The sequence below is a fragment of the Coenobita brevimanus genome, chromosome 66, assembly GCF_032717465.1.
Source record: "Coenobita brevimanus isolate Jiangsu-jjx chromosome 66, ASM3271746v2, whole genome shotgun sequence".
Lineage (NCBI taxonomy): Eukaryota > Metazoa > Arthropoda > Malacostraca > Decapoda > Coenobitidae > Coenobita > Coenobita brevimanus.
The window spans coordinates 23,943,191-23,961,957 of record NC_137019.1 but is presented as its reverse complement, the minus strand read 5'-3'; the positions used below and the strand labels follow the sequence as shown (position 1 = coordinate 23,961,957).

Genomic DNA, 18,767 nt, shown 5'->3' with positions numbered 1-18,767 from the left:
GGTCACAAGTCATTTCGATTATGATGAAAAGTATTTGGGTCATTGTCTATTCCGGATTTCAAGACTATATCCTACTACGGGATGTGCAGCAGGTTGTGTGAAAGGTTTAATGGGACTCTCAAGATGTTGAAGTAGATGACCTCTAAACAGCCTAAAGAATGACTGCAGTTCATAGCCCCTCTTCTTTCTGCCTGTCCTATGAACTGGTGTATGGAAAGTTGGTTCGTCTACCACTTCAAATCTTTCCTGAGTTATGCAATGACGAACCTAATCCTGAAATGAAGAACAACCGCAATTACATCTGAAGTCTTGCTGACCGTCTCCAGTCGACTTGCGAGTTAGGTGACGAGGAATTGGCTAAGGCTTTGGCCTTTTATGATAGGAAGGGCAAAGTTTGGAAAGTTCAACTTTATTGTTTATCTTTTCCTACTTTTGTATGGGGTCCATGTGTTTGACAGTCATGTCAATATAATTCAGCCCTTTTTTTTTTTTTTTTTTTTTTTTTTTTTTTAGCCAGTTTTTATGGTCGGATGCCCCTCATGGTGCCAAACCTCCCCATTTATCCAGGCTTGGGACTGGCAATGAATTAGGCTGTCTTGTCCCCCTCAGTGGCCGGGGGGGGGGAGCTTTAAATCTGACACTTTTTTTTGCGAGGAACAAGGAACCAAAGGCTGAGCCCACAAGAGTTTCTTAAAATAAAAAAAAAAACAGGAACCCAAATTCAAGATCTGTTCATTTCGAGATGCCTGGACACACTGCGTTTGAAAGACTGATCCTAGGAAGTAGAAAATACAGACAGGGGAAGACAGTTCCAGAGTTGACCTGTTGCATAAATGTAGGACTGGGAGTAAAGGTTAACTCTTGCATTAGAGAGATGAACAGAAAAGAGATGAAAATTTGTTGCTAGATGGGTGCTACCCGTCGTAGAAGTGGAGGGATGCAAGCAGACAGTTCAGAGGAGCAGTGACCATTGAAGTAGCGTCAGAAAAGAGATAAAGATGCAACGGTGCGGCAGAGAGACAGAGGTTGAAGGGAGCCAGTAAGAGGAGGAGAGTTGATGAGACGAAAAGCCTTTGACTCCACCCTACTGAGAAGAGCTATATGTGGGGAGCCTCCCCACACATGAGAGATGTACTCTAAACAGGGGCGAATAAAACCCGTGTATAAAGTCAACAACTGTGCAGAGGTAAAGAAGGCATGGAGTCTGCTTAGCATACTCAATCTCTTGGAAGCAGATTTTACAAGACATGCAATATGATCTTTCCAAAATAAGTCCTGAGCGAATGAAACGCCAAGCATGTTCAAGGATGATGCAGGATTGAGCTGGATATTATTAAACATTAGTGGGTACTCCTGTGGAAGATTTTGACGGGTTCATAGATGTAAAAACTGAGTCTTTGATGCATTAAAGACAACAGTTTTATTTTTACCCCAGTCAGAGATACAAGCCAAGTCAGACATTAGGTGTGTCATAGCCTCATCCCTTGTTTGTTGAAGTAACTGCTGAGATGGACGTTGCAGGAACCGAATGGAAAGGTGAAGGGTGGAATCATCAGCGTACGAGTGGATAGGGTTAGATGTATAGCTTAGAAGATCATTGATGAATAAAAGAAAGAGAATTGGTGATAGGACAGAACCTGAGGAACACTACTGTTGATAGATCTAGGAGAAGAAGGATGGCCGTCTACAACAGCAGCTATAGAATGACCAGAAAGGAAGCTATAGATGAAGGCACAGAGAGAAGGAGAGAAACCATAAGCGAGCAGTTTGAAAATAAAAGATTTATGCCAGACTCGATCGAAAGCCTTTGAGATGTCAAGTGCAATGGCAAAGCTTTCGCCAAAGTCCCGAAAGGAGGATGACCAGGAGTCTGAAAGGTAGGTGAGAAGATCGCTAGTGGGTCGTCCCTGACCGAACCCATACTGATGATCAAAAAGGTTATGACAGGAAAGATGCTTTAAAATTTTACTGTTAAGAACAGACTCGAAAACTTTTGAGACACAGGATATTAATAGAATTGGGCGATAGTTTCAGGGCCGGGAATGGTCACCCTTCTTTGGGACCGGCTGAATGAGAGCAAACCTCGAGCAAGAAGGAAAGGTACATGTTGAGAGACAAAGGCGAAAGAGTTTAATTAGGCAGTGTGAAAGCACAGAAGCACGGTTCTTGAGGACAACATGAGGGACTCCATCAGGCTCATATGCCTTGTTAGTATTGAGGCCAGTGATGGCAGAAAATTCACCAGCTGAAGAAATTTAAATGTCAGCCATGAGGAAGTCAGAGGAGGGGAAGTGATGGAGAAACAGAAACAGAATTGTCTAAGGTGGAATTGGAGCAGAAAATCTGAATGAAGAGATCTGATTTATCACAGAGCCATCAGAGTAGAAAAGAGGAGGGAAGGATGATGAGGTAAAGTTATTAGAAAGGTTATTGGTAAGGTGCCAAAAGGAGCGGGAAGAATTCAAGTTGAGCGGGAAGAATTCAAGTTGGAGAGTTGAGAGCATTTAGTACGGATGAAATTATTTTTAGCAGAGCGATGAACAGACTAAGCTCCATTCCGGGCAGAAACATAAAAAAGATGTGATTCAGGGGTGGGTTGGCTCCCGTACCTTTTATAGGCCCTCTTCTTGTTGCGGACAGCATTAGAACAAGCATGATTAAACCAAGGCTTTCTTGCATTAGTTAAAGGATACTAGAAAGGAATGTATGTTTCCATGCCCGAGAGAATAACCTCTGTAATGCACAAGGCACACTCAGATGGCTCCAGGCCATGGAAACAGTAATCATTCTAGGGAAAATCAAAGAAGTACTGCCTGAGGGCCTCCCAATCTGCAACTCCAAAGTGGCACAAACAACGTTTCTTTGGAGGGTCCACAGGCTGCACTGGAGCAATAGGACAGATTTAGGTAATAAGGTTGTGATCGGAGGAGCCCCATGGAGAGAAAAGATTAACAGTGTAAGCAGAAGGATTACTGTAAGGAAAAGGTAAAAAAAAGTTGGAACTCTCTCCAAGGTGGTCAGGGATACAGGTAGGGTGCTGTACAAGCTGCTGTAGGTCATTAAGGATAGAAAAGATGTAGGCTTGTTCACCAGTGGATCAGTGAAAGGAGAGGAGAGCCAAAGGTGGTGGCGAACATTGAAATCACCTAGAATGGAGATTTCAGTGAAAGGAAAAATGGATAGAATGTGTTGCATTGTAGAAGTAAGATAGCCGGAGAATTTTTCATAGTCAGTAGAGTTAGGAGATAAGCAAACAATGCAGATATATTTAGTCAGAGAATGACACGAGAGCCGAGGCCAGAGAGTAGAGAATTCAGAAGAATCAAGTTCAGGAACACTAAAACAAGATAGGTCGTTCTGTACATATACACAACAGCCACCTTTGGCTTTGAAATGAGTATAGAGAATGTAGGAGGATACAAAAAAGGGTTTGCTGTCAGTTGCCGCAGACAGCTGAGTCTCAGTTAAGAGAAGGTGAGGTGTAGAAGAGGAGAGGTGGTGTTCAACAGAGAAAGTTAGAGGAAAGGCCGCGAATGTTGCAGAAATGAAGAAGTGAGTCAAACAGTGGTTCCAGGCACATTGAGTCATCACTGGGAGAGGGGCGGATGGTGGGGGCATTTATGGCCCCCCCTTGGGGATTCCGAGGCATGGTTGCAGTGCCCCATTTTTCTTTTTTTTTTTAATTTTTAAAAGGTAGCATAGCGTGTGCTGTGCATGTTGATTGATGTTGACAGATAGAGAAACTTGTACTGGAGAGCATGCTGGCCTACTTTCTGTGTTACTGAGACACTGAAAAAGTTAAAAAAGGGGGGATGGTCAGGAATTAGTCCCGAGGGCTGACATCAGCTTTCCATCCACCTCGGGAGTACTGCCCTGCTCGATTGGTGCTACAATCTATTCCTTTGATAGGCCTTTCTAGTATGGTTCCACTTAGCTGACCGAAACCTGCTTACTACTATAAGGCAGCACTTCTGCAGTAGGCACGACCATCCTTTCTGGGTGGCCTAAGAGAGTCTTAGGAGAAGTGGGGATGCTTGTGTGACCTCCTGCATGCCCTCCTCGTTCCCACTCTCGAAAGGCCGCTACCACCTTTTGCTGGGGCTGGGACTCAAGAACCCTTAGGAAAGGTGGAAATGACGTGGCTTGGCCGACTGATCTCCCCCATGTCCTAGTCGTCCCCATCCCCGAAAGGCTACCACCACCATTTCTGGCTGGGGCTCTGGCTCAAGAGGGATTCCGGAGACGGGGAGTGAGGTGGCCTCTTCATTTAAACCAGTTTTATGGCCACATGCTATTCCTGACACCAACGCTCACTATTTATCAAGCCTTGGGACTGGCACGAGTTGAACAAAGTCCCCCTCCCCCCCGTAGCTGGATTAGCTTGGAAAGTTGAACCCTGGTGTAAAATTATACATTTCCCCCAGGATGAATCCATATGAACTAATCTCCACAGGTGAGCTCACCCATTCCCCAAATGATGAGGTCTACTTCACAGGTGTCAGGTTCTTCGGGCAACACGTGTTGCTTCAATCTTCATCCGTTCCAAGTATAATTTGCTGCTAGCTCCCCTACCCCTCTTCAGTTCGCAGGGCATTTCTTGTTCAACCAGAGTCTATGGGAGGTGTCTCAGGCAATGTCATACGAAAAAACAATTCCTCAGGTTGTTTTGCTAAATAAAGTTCATTTCGGCCTGAGAAGTATACAGGTGGGCAGGTTCAAGTCAGGCATGCTGATGGGTCAGAAACAGTTTCTCGAGGCACAGTGGAAAAGTGCACTGAATGTAGTAGTGTGTGTTTTGGACCCTAATTACATAGTCCTGATTTGGTATCTTCGCAAAACGTTTCACATCAACATCTGAAGATCTTTTATGAGGGATGCCGAGGAGGCTGGGGTACAGTTTACAGACGACTGGGCCAAGACTTCTAAGGAAATGGGAGCAGTTGCAGTATTTCCAGATGATGACTAGGGTGATAAGCATTACCATTTAATCTCGTCAGTATGAAGTGGTCGAAGATGTTCTTGTGATCACTGACCCAGCAGTGGGAGTGCAGAATGCCATAAAGTCCCCACTTCGTTGCAAAAGCTGTTGTTTTCTGTGACAGACCTAAACCCGTCAGGCTTGGGTGTCACGAGATCGAGTTACCTTGCACCACTCCTGTCATAGTAAAGCCATATCGTACACCCATGCGACTGCTGGACGAAGTATATAAGGAAATTTTTGAATGGAGGCTGCAGGGCATATCAAAAAGTTCTTGTCTCCTTACTATTGTCCAAGCATGGTAGCTCGTAAAAAGGGTGGAAGAGTCATCATCTGTTTTGATTACAGAAGGCCCAGTGCATATGCTAACGTTAATGCTGTGCCATTTTCTCAAAGCTGGCTCGATATATTTCACTAACCCTACATAACGATGAGACTTTTTCAAGTGGCGTTTCACCCCGAGTATCGCCAGTTTACTCCTTTCACATCCAGTGATCCTGCAAGGTTGTTTAGTATAGAATCTTCCCATTTGGGCTCATTAACTCTCCAGCAGTGCTTTATCACGCTGTGAGATAGGCATTCCATGGTACTGTACGAGTAGAAATTTTTGTTGATAACAATATCATACATCCTGCCATGCTTGAGGAAAACCTCAGACTCTTGTAAGTTGTCTTCAATAGGCCCCAGAGTTTCAGTATGACCGTGAAGTCCAACACGTGTAAGCTTGCACACAGGTAAGATGGAATTTCCTGAGCATATTGTTGGATGTAACCGCAATAAATGTCAGGGCGACAAGATTATGAAAATTTAGGAAGTGCCTAGACAAATGACCGCGAAGCAAGTTAGAGCATTCCTCAGTTTGGAAGGGCGCTATAGAAGCTTTATTCCCAACTCTGCCCGTGTTGCTGAGCCATTGTACGAGATTATCCAAAAACATGCTCCAAATACCATTGAGTGGGGAGATGCACAGGAAAACTCTTTTGTTACTCTTAAGAATATGTTATGTAAAGCATCTGTGTTGCGGTTCCCGATTCTAGTAAACTCTTCATTAAAATGAAGAGTTTACTAGAATTAGTGAACTGCAACTGCTTCCCTAGATGGAACAGGTGCTATGCTGATGCAGGAATCCCAGGGTGGAATTTCCCAATCGCATATCACAGCTATAAACTAAAACACTCCGAGAGAAACCACAGCACAGTTGTGATGGAGCCTTCGGTAGCTGAACATGACATCAGTAGATACTTTTACTACTTATATGGAACAGATTTTATCTTGGAAGCTGACCATATGTAACTAACTAGTCTCAAAACTGAAACCGCTAATGCAATATTAACATAAGCATTGTACCTATAGTTGTTTAACTCTGTCATTAAACTAATAAAGGCAATGATAAATGTAGGCGCTGACCTGATGTCTTCCCTGTTGGTCGATGACTAAACGAAACAGAGGCATAGTTGTGCAGTACAGGGTGTGCAGTACATTTTATATTTGTCCCAGATCTACATAGATAGAAAGGAGGGACCTAGAATCTTGTAAATCCATACCGAGACTGCATCCAGTATATCTTGTGGTGTTGTTGCTGAAGCTAGTCTAAGAGCAAGAGTTTTCACTCCCTCACCGACAGACCTTGATGTGTCTGATACATGCTCTTAGAACAAGCCGCAAAGTCACATGATTAGATTAATTTAAAGTTTTTATCCGATTTAGGATAAACTTTGTAAGTTTTTATCCAATTTAGAATAAACTTTGTGGATGGGTTTTGGGTAAGGCAAGAATAATGCAATTCGGTTGTGTAAACCAGGGGTCGGGGAACATGGATAAATTACCCCAAATAGGATAAACCTAAAAAATCTGGGGGTAATGCGTGCGGTATGAAAAGTAATGCGCGCGGTATATTACTGAGTTTTCACATACATGATGTAAGCTTTAGAGGGCAAGATGTAACACCATGTATCATGCATCATGATATTTGTTACTTAACCGCCATACTTTTGACGTGTACGCAGACGTGGCTTTTTTTTTTTTTCCTAGGTGTAATTTCACTTTACTCATATAAACTTTGGGGTAATACCCTAAAAGTTCCCTGACCCTTGGTGTAAATGATCAACTTACTGTCCGAGTCGCAGGGAGAGGCCACCTTAAACAGCTTTGATCTGACTTAGACTAAACCTTCCTGGAGTATGGCACAACAAAGATGAAGGAATTCGATTTTGAGAGTAATCGGTCAAAGGTCAAAGGTCATAGTAAAATTTTAGGACGTGCGAGTATAGCACACTTTGAGTGTTGTTTCTTGTTATTGCTGTATATTATATCATTTTTTATATTTAGGTCCTTTTACACTACACCCGTCCTACTTACACCGTTCATCACATTTACCACTTTAAGCAACAGTTCTCTGTGTTAACGTGAAGGCAACAATCCTTTCCCTCAGATTATTCCTCACGCAGGATTCAACATCATTGTCAAAGAGCTTCTTCCTCTAGCTTGGAGTCCTTAACATAAATACTGGCTTTTTACGCTCATTTTCTCCAGGGATTTTCTTCTGCAGCAGGACAGTACATTCATCACAGTGTGAATCTTGTGTGCTTGTACAGTGCCTTTGTTCAGGTTAAATTTTTCAGAATAAAATAAAGATTTTCCGGGCGTTTAATGTAACTAGTTGATATCCTTTCATAATCTTTTCATAAGCAACAGCAACAGAAGGGATGGTTTTAATGAAAGAAAACCGATAATAACGTTACTTTACTACACGCGACCAACAGCGTCAATAGTTGACAGACTCATTTCATAAACATTAGTAATGAAAAAAGATGTTATTCTTTTACTAATGAACGTAATTTCTTTAAGTTTAGTTCAAATCCGTGGTCCGCTCGGAGACAGGCTCGGAGAGAAAAAGATGGTGGTGGGCGTTGGGTAAGGCGGGATAAATATGTACACCTAGTGAAGATGTGCACTGTATGAAGGGCGGCATGGGAAGAGAGAACATATTTCTCTTAAAAGTATGGTGTTAGGGTAGATAAAGATTGAGACTGTTAGAAAATAGTGGTTAAGTGTGGATGATGGTGGGGAATGAGGCAGGTGGGGATAATACACCCTATGAAGATTGACGTTGTTAACTTAATCATTATAGGCGTGGCAATGGCATTTCTCAAACGTTCTGCAAGAACAAGACGAAGAAGAAACATGTATCTTTGTCTTATCTGCTGCTTCACGACGCAGTCAAATAGAAGCATTGTTTGAGAAGCTTTCGGCGAGTGTAGATTTGCCAGCAGTTTAATAGCTAATGTTTGTCTAAGATTTAATATAAACTTTCCTCAAGGATCATCTGTAAAATAAAAAGCGTATATTTGTATATTCCATTGCAATTATTCCAGTTAGAAAAGATTATCCCAAACAATTATGAATAAAGAAGTGTGAAATACAACGTTGTTTCATGATCATATAAGATAGACTTCAAGCAATAATTCAGCAGTAATTCTTGCAGAGGGGGACGAGGCTTCATTTCTCAGCGGGAAATAAACTTCCAGTAGTAGTTAACATGAGCATTAGAGTGGAATCTCACACCCGCTTCAGTACCCCAATCTTTTTATACAGGCGACCTGCCAATAACCCTTACGTCCTTTGGGTGTTGGGTCCTAAATTTACAGGTAAATGATATGCTGTCCTTATCAGAGGAGCTGGTAACTTTCCTTCTTCCGCCCCCTCTCCCTCCTCACGGGATTTTTAAGACAGTTTAGGAATGGCGAGTTGGAGGACATTATGAGGTCCATGTGATGTCTCTGTTAATTACCGAACAGATCCTGCCAATCGTTTGTCGTTGTTGGGGAGGACGTAGGATGGAGAGAGTGGGGAAAGGTGAGGTTGATTTTTAAGTGCGGTACGGGATTCTACATTGCTGTACAAACGCAGATGATTTTCTCGTCATTATCGATCAAACAGAGAAAGCTACACACTTCACATACGTCACACTTAACCGTCAAAAGCAACGTCCACTTCCAACCAAGGATTACTCTCTGTCCTAAGCCCACATGATTCCTTCCTACAGAAGCTCCCATCCCTGAACTTCCAGGAGTAAAGTACACCTGATCCAAACATTCAGTCTCCATCATAAGTATCATCTTATTTACCACACCCATCTCCTTCCCTACCACCTCGCTAATCACTCAAATGTCAAACTTTCCGTACACCTGTATATGTCGTCGACACTAACGCACCTCCATCACAGGCAACATCAGGATCATCCCCACCATTCCATCTACCGTACATCAACGCACAACCAGTCTCTCCTTCCTCAAACCATGGCCACTGAACCAAATCACTCCATCATTTCTCAGCGTCTCAGTCACCTTCCTCATAACCAAACCCACAATCCCAGCAACCCCACACCGATGTCCAACCCATCTTTCCTGCATCACGTCATGATTCCATGACTAGTGACCTTCTCTCCCACTTCTACCATTTCTGTCAAAATTTCATTCTTCTCATCTAAAGGAAACTCTTCTTACCCTCTTACCTGGAGCCTGGCATCAGCTACGTGATTCACAGGTGGACTGAAATCTTAATTTGTGCCATTGTCATGGTGATAGTCTTAAAGCGGCCTCAGACCATGTTCATAATAATTACTGTGCTTGAGGAGAACACGTATAACTGATGCGGAGGTGCCTGTCAGATTATGCTGACTATGAGCCATGACATATGGTGGAGATAGGAGGATTCTGAATGAATTACTGCAGTGGAAAAATAGAGATATCCTTTCAAGTTGGACCAGTAAGCTGCATACTATAATATCCTCATAGCACGATCCCCCCTGGGGGTAGGGGGGGTTTTCAAGAATACTCCCCCAGTATCCCTGGTTGTCGTAAAAAAAAAAGGTTGGCGGAGGGTTAGTGCCCCTCCCCGGAAAACAACTAACTAAAAAAACAAACAAGAAGCCTCGGACAAGGACTGACCAAACGATGACGACCCAGGACCGGACAAAGGACTTGGTAATGGGTACATGGAATGTAAGAGGAGCGAATGATGAGATGAAAGAGAGAGAGATTGTCCAGGTCCTTGAGGGTGCGAAAGTTGATGTATGTGGAATAACTGAAACAAAATGGAGAGGAGAAAGTGTGAGAGAATGGGAGTATGGATGGGGTATATGTGCAGGAGTAGGTGAGAATGAGAGGGCAAAGGAAGGATTATGTATAGTTGTGAGTAAAAGATGGAAGAAAAGCATAAGACAGTATGGCTCAGTTGGGTCAAGGATTGTGTGGGTAAAGTTGAAAGTTGGAATACAAATGTGGGCGATTGTGTGTGTGTATGCACCAACGCAAGATCGTGCTAGAAGAGTGAGACAAGAGTTTTGGACAAATGTAGAAGTGTCCATGGAAAAGTTTGGAAGGAATGAGAGAGTGTTTTTGATCGGTGATATAAATGGTAAAGTTGGGAATGTGAAGGTGGATGGAATAGTTGGTGAGTGGGGTGTGCCTGCTTAGACAGATGAGAATGGGAGTGCATTAGTGGACATTTGTGCTGGGAGGGGGTTGGTGATGGCCAATACCCTCTTCAGGCATAAATTGATCCACAGGTATACATGGCGAGTGATGAGAAGGGTGGGTGGTGAACTGAATGAAAGGAAGGCAATGATTGATTATGTGTGTGTGGATGAAAGGATGCGAAGATGTGTAATGGATGCAAGATTGTATAGAGGTTGGGGGAGTGGCCTTTCTGACCACTACTTGGTGGTGGCCAGAATTAGGATTCAAGTAAGATGGAGGAATAGAAGAAGAGAAAGACGAGAGGAAGGAGTAGTTGCAAGGAGAGTGGAAAGGTTACAAGAGGATGAGAAAAAGACAGAGTATAAGAGAGAAGTGGAGGAACGATTGGGCAAATATGAATTGGAGCAGATGGGAGACGTGGAAGGTGTGTGTAGGATATTTACAGAAGAAACATGTGCAGCATGTGATGTGGTGTGTGGAAGGAAGAGAAGATGGAGGGGGGGTGCAAGGAACAGCGTGGTAGACTGGAGAGGTGAGACAGGCTGTGGCACAAAAGAAGAAAGCATACAATGAATGGATGAGAAATAGGGGCGTGGAAGAAGTTGAGAGGCGGAAAAGAGAGTTAAATGTAGAAAGAAAGAGAGAGGTGAAAAGATTAGTAAGAGAGAGTAAGAAGAGAGTGGATGAGGAATTTGGAAGGAATTTGAGTGTAAAGTGGAGGGACTGTAAGAAAATGTTCTGGAAAGAGGTGAAAAGAGTAAGACAGGGTGGAAGTGAAGTTAGCAGGGGAGTGAAAGATAAAAATGGTAAAGAGAGAACCTGTATTTTTTACACAGGAAAAATCATCAGAGAAATTACCAATATGCCGGGAATCGAACCCGGGACTCTCAGGTGAGAGCCAGGCAGCATACCACTACACCACAACCAGGTAAAAGTTAACTCACGTTGTCACAATCTTGTAACCAACGTCCCTCCGCCCCCACTGTGGGCATATTGGTAATTTCTCTGATGATTTTTCCTGTGTAAAAAATACAGGTTCTCTCTTCATTCTGACTTGCCGTAAGTGTTTGGGATAGATTAAAAGCATCTACTTGCCCGAGTGCCAGGGGGTTAACTCATCCTCTTCATGCCCACAGTGGGGGCGGAGGGACGTTGGTTACAAGATTGTGACAACGTGAGTTAACTTTTACCTGGTCGTGGTGTAGTGGTATGCTGCCTGGCTCTCACCTGAGAGTCCCGGGTTCGATTCCCGGCATATTGGTAATTTCTCTGATAAAAATGGTAGATTACTAGTGGAGAAGGGAAAAAAAGTGAGCAGATGGAGAGAACACTTTAAGGAATTGTTGAACATAGAGGATGGAAGTAATGCGAGTATATGTGGCTGGGGAATGGCTGGGGGAAGGAGGGAGGTGAGAAGACAGGAAGAAATCAGTAGGATAGAAGTTGTGGAAGCAATGAAGAAAGTTAAATTGGGGAAAGCTCCAGGAATTGATGGAGTGTGTGGTGAAATGCTGAAGCATGGGGGAGAGATAGTAGTAGAATGGATGTGAAAGATGTGCAGATTGGCCTAGGAGGAAGGTAGAGTCCCGGAGGATTGGAAGTCAGGTATAATTATTCCCTTGTACAAAGGAAAAGGGGAAAAAGAAGTGTGTGGTAATCATAGGGGCATTTGTCTTCTTAGTATAATAGGAAAAGTGTATGGTAGGATACTTGCTGACAGAGTTAGAGAAAGAACAGAGAAATTAGTTGGAGAAGAACAGGGAGGCTTTAGGAAGGGAAGAGGTTGTGTAGATCAGATATTCATTCTTAGATCTCTAGTGGAAAAGTTTCTAGAGAAGGGAAAGAAGTTGTATGCGGCTTTCATGGATTTGGAGAAAGCATATGACAGGGTGGATAGACAAGGATTGTGGAAAGTGTTAAGAATATATGGAGTAGATGGGAAGTTGTTGAATGCTCTGAAGAGTATGTACGATAGTGCGAAGGCTGCCATGCGTGTGGATGGTGAACTAAGTGAATTTTTCTCTTTGAAAGTTGGGTTGAAACAGGGATGTGTCATGTCTCCATGGTTGTTCAATCTGTACATGGATGTGGTGTGGATGTGGATGTGATAGGAAGCGTTATGAGGAACACACTGAGGTGGTTTGGCCATGTGGAGAGGATGGAGGGTGAAAGACTGACGAAGAGAGTGTATGTGAGTGAGGTGGAGGGGGGAAGAGGGAGGGGGAGCCCGAGGATGAGATGGAGGGATGGGGTGGAGAGGTATATAAGAGAGGGGGGTGTGAGTTGGGAGCAGGGCAGTGAAATGGCGGGGGACAGGGCGACTTGGAGGCGATTTATTTGTGGCCACCCCAAACGGGATTGAGGCTTCTGGCAATAGATAGATAGATAGACGATCCCCTTTAAATACTCAGACACTCTCCTTTCATTTGATACATACCCTGACCTTACACCTACCCCACTTCCCCTTGACCACACACAGTGAAGGGACACCTAACACAATGATCTAACCTAACCTGACCTACCACAGTGAGGAGGGACTAACACAGTGAGGGGATACTTACGTGGCCACTGGCAAGTACTTCTGTAGCTCTTTGACATACTGTTCCCGTCTGGAGCTAGTATAACAGTGGCTGGACATCCAGGCCACCACCTGAGGCCTGCTGACGAAGGAGGACCAGGCAGGGCCCATCACGTCCCGCAGTGTGTGTCCTGCTTTCAGTGCCGTCAAGTACTTTTTCATCGCCTTCCCATGACTGGACATAAGGTTGGGTCGCAGCGGCCTGCAATACATATACTGTACTACCAAATGAATGTGTTTCTCCTTCAGAGGCTTACGTGGCACCAGCCAGAGGACACACACACACACACACACACACACACACACACACACACACACACACACACACACACACACACACACGTAGAAGGATTCAACCGAGGAGGACGTGCGACATTGGCGCTCCGTACCAAACCAACATGGCCAGTGGCATTACCTAAATTAGTATCTTTGCATGAGTCAAGCTCTGTACTAGGTTAGACTAAATGATTTTTCATTATTAAAAGAAAAAAAAATAATAAGTTTAAACAATGCTTGTACAAACAGGAAAGAAAAACAATGTGAAAGAATATGCTGAGTCATCTGAGGTTTGTTTAGACTACAACAACACGGGGATTGTAAGTATATACTTTGCACTTTTAGTATTGCAAAATGGATACATACTTTAGTAAAGCAAATTTGGAAAAGAAAAGGGATAAAAGTAAAAAGCAAAATGATGATTTCTACCAAGAACTGGTTGAAGTGGAGACTCACAATAGACTGGTTGAACGTGTAAACAAACTAGAAATGGTTTTCAAAAATGAAATTGATGAAATAAAGAAGCAGATGCACTTGCAAAAGGAAGAAATAGAAAAACTAGGAAGAGAGGCCAATAAGAAAGACACAACCATCAGTGAACTAACAGTGGAATTTAGAACACTTTGGAAGAAAATGAGTGAAATGGCAAGTACAGTAGTCAATCACGAGAGTGTTATGGAAGAGTTAAAAAATGACACATAGACAATTAGGCAAGTAAGCAGTCTTACTGACCAGAGCAGTGATATTGAGGAGAAGATAACACAGGTGAATGAAGCTGTGCAGAGCTACAAAAATGATGTGGACACCACGTATGCTGAAATGGTGAAAGTAAAGAAAGACTTAGAAACAAGGGTGGAGGAAAAAAGTATTAAAGAGGAAGTGAAAAGAATAATCCAGAACACTCCAAAGTTAGTCAGAGATTCAGTAGATATAAACAAATCTATAGTAATCACTGGTATAGAAGAGGAAGAAGTAAAAAACAAGATCACAAGAGATAAAAAGGAGATGGCAAATGTAATGAGCTTACTGAAGGAAGTATCAGAGGAACTCTGTAGTAAAGACATTGAGGAACACAAAATGTTAGGGAAATATGAGAAAAGCAAGACAAGACCTCTATAGGTGACTTTCCAGAGTGTAAACACTGTGGAAGAGATACTAAAAAATGAAAAAGAATCTTATGGAAAAAGAGGAGTTCAAAAATGTATGGATAAAAAGATGCATAACAAAAGAGGAACTGGAATTACTGAAAGAAAAAAGGGAGGAAGCAAAAACAAAAAATGAGGGAAGATCAGAAGAGGAGAAGAAGAATTTTTTTTTTTACAAAGTAATAGGATTGCAGGTACGAAAGTGGTACACAAATAGGATGGAATAAAAAGGAGGAAGGTAGTAGAAATATGTCATGACAAGAATATAAACATGATGATAAAGTTGATGTACTCAAATGTGGATGGAATGGTATCTAAATTACTAGAGATGAATGATTATGTCAGAGAAAATGAACCACAAATAATATGCCTAACTGAAATAAAATTAACACCAAGGATATCCAATGACATACTAAACTTAGAGGAATACAATATATGGAGAAGAGACAGAAATTTAAAAAAGGGAGGAGGAATTATAATATTAACTAAGAAAAATCTAAAAGTCAATGAAATAAAACTAGATATACCATCACAAGTAGAACTGATTGCAGTAGAGATCAATACATCTGAAGGTAAAGTAATTGTAGCCAATTTGTACATGCCACCCAGATCAAGCACATGGGAAAGAGATGAATATCAGGACCTGGCAGAGAGTACAATTCAGAGTTTAAGATCATTACTACATAAAATGGAAGAGAAATCAGAAAGAATTATACTAACTGGGGATTTCAATACAAATATAAATTGGAATACTCTAGATATAATTAGCCAAGAAAGCTGTTGGGACCAAAAGCTGATGGATCTCGTACAAGAGTTTTTCCTAACGCAACATGTGAGGGAAACCACCAGAAAAAGAGGACTTGATGTACCTTCAGTGCTAGATCTAATATTTACTAGGCAAGAAAATTATATTGACAGTTTAATATATCACCCTCCACTCGGCAAAAGCGATCATGCAGTACTAAATTATAACTTCAGGATAGCATATGACATAGTAAACAGCAATGACAGTTACAAAAAGAGCCTAAACTATAAAAAGGGAAATTATCAAGACCTAAAGAAGTATTTCTTAGAAGTTGATTGGGAAAATGAGCTTAGAGGACAAGATTTAAATGCTGTATATAAAAAAATCTGTGAATTTTATGAAATAGGAGTCCAGAAGTACATCCCACAGCACAAAGAAGCAGATAAGAAAATACAGAAATGGTTCAATACAGAATGTAAAAATTCAAAAGAAAGAAGAGATTTGTTGTGGAATAGATACAGAAGACATAATAGTGAAAGGGCGTATAATAATTACAAACAGGCAAGAAACGATTATACAAAAATAAAGAGGGAAGCCCAAAAACAGTTTGAGGAGGATATAATAAATAAAAGTAGTGATCAACCAAAGCTGTTTTACAGCTAAATCAGAAGCAAAACCAAAGTAAAGGATATAATACAATCAATTACGGACGAGGGAATCACTTATACACAAGAGAAGGATATTTGTGAAGCACTAAATAAGAATTTCCAATTAGTTTTTACAGAAGGAAAATATTTTGAGAGGGACTATGTGGAACATGCATGTCCACACATACTACCAGATATACAAATAGCAGAAAAAGTAATACAGGAGGAGTTAAGTAGATTAGACAGAGGAAAAGCAAGTGGTCCTAATGAAATTTCATGTTGGGTACTACGAGAATGTGCAAAGGAGTTAAGTAAACCATTATTTTTAATTTTCAAGAAATCCTTGAGTCAAGGTAAACTACCTGATATTTGGAAAAAAGCAAATATTGTCCCCTTATTCAAGAAAGGAAATAGACAAAATCCACTCAACTACCGACCAGTATCACTTACCAGTGTTGTAAGCAAGGTATTAGAAAAGCTTATAAGAAAAGCTTGGGTAAATCATCTAGAAGAACACAGTATGATAACAGAAAGACAGTTTGGTTTCAGAAAAGGAAAATCATGTGTTACTAATCTGTTGAGCTACTATGACAGAGTAACAAACACAATACAGGAAAGGGAAGGATGGGTGGACAGTATCTATTTAGATTTCAAGAAAGCTTTTGACACAGTACCACACCAAAGACTTTTATGGAAACTGTACCATCAAGGAGGAATTCGAGGCAAACTGTTTTGTTGGATGGAAGACTTTCTCATAAAAAAAGAAATGAGAACAGTACTAAGAGGAAACTACTTATCATGGAAAGAAGTGACTAGTGGAGTACCACAGGGGTCAGTGCTGGCACCAATCATGTTTTTAGTGTATATAAATGATATAAACAGTAACACTGGAAATGAGAGCTATCTGAATATGTTTGCAGATGATGCAAAAATATAAAGGAGAATTACTAACACAGACTCATGTAAAGAGCTACAAGAAGAATTAAATAAACTTCATGAATGGAGTAGTACATGGCAAATGGAATTCAATGTGGACAAGTGTCATGTAATCAAGTTTGGTAAAAGTGGAAAAAGACCTGATTGGGATTATAAGTTAGGAAATAAAACCCTATACACATCAGAAAGAGAGAAAGACCTAGGTGTGATCATCAATAACAGACTATCTCCGGCTGACCACATCAGCGAGAAGGTACGGAACATGTATACACTGCTTGCAAATATGAGAATAGCATTCACATACATAAATGAAGACATGCTAAGAAGGATAATAACATCATTCATTAGACCAACTCTGGAATATGCATCAGTAGTCTGGAGTCCTCATCTTGAAAAGCACATAGACAAGATTGAAAAAGTTCAAAGGGCCGCTACAAGATGGATACCAAGCTTAAGGGACCTAAGCTACGAAGAAAGACTAAATAAACTGAATCTACCAACACTACAGGAGCGAAGGAAAAGAGGTGACATGATAATGCTATATAAGTGCATATCAGGGAAGGAGAAAATAGGCATAAATGATTACTTAACACATGGAGATGCATCAGCAAGAGGACACTGCAAAAAACTGCATAAGAAGAGAGGTGATAAAGACGTAAGGAAATTCAGTTTCCCAAACAGAGCAATTGATCAATGGAATGCACTACCGAATGAAATAGTGTGTGCCAAAACAATTCACAAATTTAAGGATATGTACGATAAATATGGTTTAAGACACGGGACAGTACGAGCTTGACTCATTCCTGTAAAGATACAATTAGGTAAGAACAATTAGGTAAGAACACACACACACACACACACACACACACACACACACACACACACACACACACACACACACACACACACACACACACACACACACACATACACACACACACACACGATTAATTCCCATTATTTATTAATTCTTTTATGAGAGCATTAAATTTAACAGAATGATAATATTTTCTAGTCTTGTAACATGTTACTAATGACTGCTGCTTTGATATTTATCAGAATAAATCATTTAGATAAGGCTGTCAATGTTACTTTGTAGACTGACTTAACACGTTACCTTACTGAGGCTCCCAGAGACAGAAAATATCCGAAGTTGGCAAGAACATCTGACTCTCTGTGGAAAGTCATGGTCCAGTTTATTGAAGGATCCATATGATGCACACGTATGCGGTTAATGCGTGACTGGCTGATGCGGCTGGACTGGGATTCCCCATGGACCCACACCCATCTCTGGTGCCACGGACGTGGCGGTGGCGGAATATTTTGGGGTGAGAAGCTGGAAATGGCAGCATTTATCAGATAAACACACGTCGGGGAAAGCTAATTATACAGATGAATTTGTTTTCTCCTAAAACATAAACTGACTTTCAATAGTTCGATGGTGACGCCCATCATCCACTCACTCAGTGTAGTGATGTTTTACTCTAGCGGACTCTACAATGAATGACAAGCCAAATGATTTCCTTTAAGCCAAGAAATCATTCAGTACCCCGGGTGGTATCCTTATAACCAGTCAATACGTGTTCCCTCCGTGTCAGCAAGTGGTTGGCAAACCCCTTCCCAGAAAATAGCTAAAAAAAAAAGACAAACAAAATGCCTAGGACCAGGACTGACCAACACATAATTACCAAGGACCGTACATGAGACATGGTGATGATTTCAGCGTGGAATGAGAGGGATGCAATGATGAAGTGAATGAGGGAGATTGTCCAGGTGCTTGGGGATGGAAAAGTGACAAATGTGGAATAAATGACACTAAACTGGGAGGTGAGAGTGTGAAAGAGCGGAAGTATGAATTGGGCATATGTACAGAAGTTGATGAGAATGAGAGGACAAAGGAGGGTGTATGTATTCTTGTGTGCGAAAGATGGAAGGAGAATATTAGAGAGCATGGATCAGTTGGCTCAAGGATTGTGTGGATA

General features: G+C 41.6%; 1 protein-coding gene across 1 annotated transcript in view; it reads right to left on the bottom strand.

Moving 5' to 3' along the window:
• LOC145405311 (alpha-(1,3)-fucosyltransferase C-like) overlaps nt 1-18,494 on the bottom strand; it is a 114,554-nt gene extending 96,060 nt beyond the window's left edge. Inside the window, exons 1-3 of the mRNA XM_080276732.1 lie at nt 18,460-18,494; nt 17,903-18,121; nt 13,020-13,238 (exon numbers count right to left, since the gene is read on the bottom strand). Coding sequence (XP_080132858.1) covers nt 13,020-13,238; nt 17,903-18,121; nt 18,460-18,494 — 473 coding nt within the window. The remainder of the gene's footprint in view (nt 1-13,019; nt 13,239-17,902; nt 18,122-18,459) is intronic.
• Nucleotides 18,495-18,767: the final 273 nt, after the last annotated feature.